Source organism: Giraffa tippelskirchi, chromosome 3, assembly GCF_054371585.1.
Source record: "Giraffa tippelskirchi isolate mGirTip1 chromosome 3, T2T-mGirTip1v1.2.pri, whole genome shotgun sequence".
NCBI classification, from domain to species: Eukaryota; Metazoa; Chordata; class Mammalia; order Artiodactyla; family Giraffidae; genus Giraffa; species Giraffa tippelskirchi.
In genome coordinates, this window is record NC_137277.1 from 109,545,898 (window position 1) to 109,550,327 (window position 4,430).

The 4,430-nt window shown below is 45.6% G+C and overlaps 1 protein-coding gene across 1 annotated transcript in view; it reads right to left on the reverse strand.

Annotated features, from left to right (window-relative positions):
* The window catches only part of ACVR2A (activin A receptor type 2A), a 93,512-nt gene extending 89,463 nt beyond the window's left edge, over positions 1–4,049 (reverse strand). Inside the window, exons 1-2 of the mRNA XM_081580546.1 lie at positions 3,736–4,049; positions 3,356–3,489 (exon numbers count right to left, since the gene is read on the reverse strand). Coding sequence (XP_081436672.1) covers positions 3,356–3,410 — 55 coding nt within the window. The 5' untranslated portion in view covers positions 3,411–3,489; positions 3,736–4,049. The remainder of the gene's footprint in view (positions 1–3,355; positions 3,490–3,735) is intronic.
* Positions 4,050–4,430: the final 381 nt, after the last annotated feature.

The window sequence follows — 4,430 nt, forward strand, 5'->3', positions numbered from 1 at the left end:
AGAATAGGGCTTCTCACCCTGAACACTACTGACATTCTCAGCCAGATAATTCTTTGTTGTGCAAGGCTGTCCTGTGCATCACAGGATGATTAGCAGCATCCCCGTCCTCTACCCACTAGATGCCAGTAGCACACCCTCTCCTCCTCCCCCACAGCTGTGACAGCCAAATATGTCTCCAAAGGGCCCCTGGGGAAAAGCTGCCGGCTGGGGAGCAAAAGTCACCCAAGCTTGAGAACTACTGGCTTATAAGCAGAAAAAAATGAATTGAAGAGAGGGTGCTGTTTTGTTTTTCTTCTGGTATTAATGTTCCAAGATAATATATTTGAATCTGATCACAGACTATATTTAAGAGATTCTGCCTTATAGAAAACAAAAGCATTTAATATCTATCACTTGTTAGTCAAAGTTCAGAAGAGTTCCAGAAGATTCACTGTACTCCAATGACCCCTCCAATCACACATACATGCACATATCCACGCACACCCACACGGTATTGCCATGCTGAACAGAAGAAAATGCACACAACTACTTTATCTCCATTTCTTATTTCATTAAATATATAGACCAGACTGCTTCAGTTTCCACAGAATCCAAAGGAATTCTCAGCTTATTCAATGCAACTCAAATACCACAATAGCTGCATCACTCTAGAGAGGATAAACCTAAACACTACAGCAAGTATTAAACTCTTCCTATTTCAACAAATTTGGAGAATGATACAAATTAACCACGATGCTTTTAAAACAAAATAACTAAGAAGTATATTTGTGTTTTGAAACAGAAGCTGAGTAAGGATAAGTGCAATGAAAACATTCAAAATCAAAAGGAATCTGAAGGCATTTCAGGATGAGGGCAAAACTCAAAAATATTTCCCCCAGAATGAAAGGAGTAAATTATACACTTGGCCATATCCTAGAGGAACAGTCCACATAATCAGTCTCCAGTATCTACACAATGGGATGGAAAATGAAAAATCCAAGTCCACAAAATATTAGAGAACAGTAAACATCCATCCTAAACACTCTTCACTGCTCTTCACTATTATTCTTCATTTGATTTTTAAAAAATCAAATATCCATAAACAAACAAACAAAAAAACAACTTTGGAAATGTTTTCTCATAAAGATAGCCATCCTCATACTTCCAGCAGGCCAGATTAAATATTACATAGAAAAATCAATTAGAAAAAAAAAAAAATAATCCTCTTTGAGAGTGCATCTGATGCGTAACAAAAGACCTTTTAAAAAATCAGACATTTTAAGTATTTAAAAATCTTCATGTATAAATATGGATTAAAGTCTTTAAGATTTATTTCAATTATCTTCAACAGAATTACACTTTAAACTAGGATTTTTTTAAAAACCTATTCAACAATACTTAATTAGTTTAATGTAAGTGCAATATATATGTACTCTCTAGTAACAAAATTACTTTATTGGAAAATTTTAGCCCTATTAACCTCCTGACTCAGTGAAAATAATCCTACAAGAAACTAATGCTCAATTCTTTTTTACTCCCAAGCCAAGCAGAGGAAGCTGTAAGATCTGTAGCGACAGCCTGCTTTTCCAGAAGTAATACCTTGAGACTGCTCAAGAATAGCCTCCTTCAACAATTAGTGTGACTCCGGTGGGTTTGGGAGGGAATAATGTCCACAATTCCTTGGTCAGTGGCCATGATGCCCCTCCTCAAGGGCAGGAGATCAGAAAAAGGGATATGCATAAGAGGAGTCCACCAACCAGAACATATAGGGGCAGAGGAGGAAGAGTACTACAGGAAAAATAAAAACTACATGGTTAAGTTATGTCACAAAAAGCAAGAGGTTTAATGCTATCCAGTATTCATTCATTTCAGAGATACCATTGTTTATCTTCCTCCCCAAACCCTGCACAAAAAGAACCGTCAGCCTGCCTTAAGCATGTTCCTTCTTCCATTTAAACAGACATGATTCTTTTGGTTAATCTCTGGCAATGATCGCCATTTCACAAACACATTCAGCCCACCCGGAACTGATCAATACCACTACAGACATAAGACTAGACTTTATCCATTTATTAACCACAAGGAAATGTACCATTCAGCAAATTCTATACATTACAAAAGATTCTATTAAAAAAGGGAGCAGGGAGGATGGACGGACACCGACACACACACACACAAACACACACACACCACAGAGGTACACAAAGAAAAGACTACCACCCTCTAATTTCCCTGTGACAAACGAGATAAAGACATGGCCATGAAACCTGTCAATTCGTTGTCCCCCTATAATTCTATCTCACAACATAGTAACTGAATATTGAATTTTATGATAAATATATCCCCTGCCACTTTAAAATTGTTTCATCTACAAACTAACTCTCCTCTTATGTACATCTGCACACCTTTGAGCTAGATGCTGTATTCATTTACAGAATTTCAAATACAAAAGCCTAGATAGTTTTCCAACCACTGGTTGCAACCACAGAACGTTCTCACAAAATCAAAATTTCAAATATAAATGGGCCAAATTCTTCTTCCAATCCTGGGCCAAAACCCATTTTATGACTACAGTGTACCTGACAGTACGTACAATTTCAAATGGGCTGTTCTAAACCGAAAACAATGCTCCAACACAACGCGTTTAAAATAAGTATTCCGTAGGTAAGCAAAATCTATGCCAGAAAAGAGCACATAAATGGTGGTTGAAAGCCAGCACATTAGCAACACACAGTGGCATACCTCTTCTGCACTGGGTTATTGTTAATACTCCAACAACAACAACTACAACTATTTTTAACACTGCTGGACACTGAAGTTGCAGAAAACGTGAGGGGACACCAAGATGAAATTGCTGATACAATGCATTGTTTCTCACGGTCAAAATTAAGTAGCAACTGACTTGATCTGCTGTGATAGTCACTGAAGCACTGATTAAAAGACGTTAAAAATCAAGCAAACAAACAAACAACAACAACAAAACACCCTTATTTTTGGAATATGACACACTAAAAGGACGTTTTGGAATACGCCTTTCAGGTCTCAAAGCTTTGCATAAATTGTCACTTGTGGTATTTGCGGCTTAATTGCAAGCCAACCAGCGCTGTCATTCAGCGTTACGGCCACAAACCATGACTTTCTCACTTCCACAACAACAGAGCAGTCACTCTTATCAGTCGCCAACCAAACTCGAAAAGAGAAAAATTCATGGAGGTTTCCAGATCATAATCAGCCCGGGGAGGGGGGGGCGGCAGCCGAGGGGCTCGGGGTGGGGAAACCTCCCCAGGCTCCGCTGGAGCTCGCCGACCCGACAACAACCGCGGCCTCCGGCAGCGGCGACAGCCCCGCCGCGCCGCGCCGCGCTCCATGCACCTACCTGAAGAACAAGAGATAAGAAAGACGGCAAACGCCAACTTTGCAGCAGCTCCCATTTTCCCGAGGCGCCGGGGAAGCCGTAGGAAGTTCTCGCTAGATATCCAGTTCCCTGGGTCTTCCTCGGAGACAAACCTCCTGGTGTAAAATCAACCGTCATAAAACATATTCGGAAGCCCCGACCAAAAAAACGTTCACGGGGTCAAAAAAAGAGAAAAAGAAATAAAAAAATAAAAAGAGCGAGCACAACAATAAAAAAAAAATGCACCACGGGGGGAAAAAACCGCCACACACAAGCACAACACACAAAACCAAACAACGAAAAGCCAACAACAACAAAAGCGGGTTTAAATCACTGTCAAAATCACTGTCAGCTCCGCTCGCCTCTCGGGTCTCTCCGAACAAAACGCCAGGCTGAAGCGACGAGGAGGCGGCGGCGTCCGCTGCCGCCTGGACAGTCCGGGAATCGAGCTGGGTCCGACGTCCGGACCGACCTTCAACCCGGACACCCAAAGTCCGCGGACCACTGGCGGCCGAGCTCGCGGCGGTGGCGGCCGAGACAGCGGCGGTGGCGCGGAGAAGCAGCGGCGGGCGGCTGCGGTGGTGCAGGCGGCGGCCAAGTTCTGGTCCAGGCTCTGGCTCCGGCTCCGGGCTCCAGGCTCGGCCGCGTTTTCGGTCCCCTGGCCTCCGCCGGCCCCGCCCCCTAGACTTCCGGTTCCGGCCCGAAGCTGGAAGCCAGGCACGGCGAAGGAACGCTCGGCGGCGGCGGCGGCGGCGGCGGCGGCGGCGGCGGCGGCGGCGGCGGCGGCGGCGGCGGCGGCGGCGGTAGCGGCGGCGGCGGCGGCGGCCGGGCGCAGCGCGCGTGCCGGGCCGTGAGCGCGAGGAGATTGTCGGGGAAGCGAGGCGGGAGCGGGGGAGGGGTAAGAGAGCGAGGGCGGGGCCGGCAGGAGGGCGAGGAGGCGGGGCGGACGGAGGCTCTTTACCGCGAGGCCTCGTCGTCCGGCCTGCTGGGCCTGCTGGGCGGTGGGGCTCGAATGGGTGGCAAGTGAATGTTGCTGGGGACTCGAGTGCATGGTTTC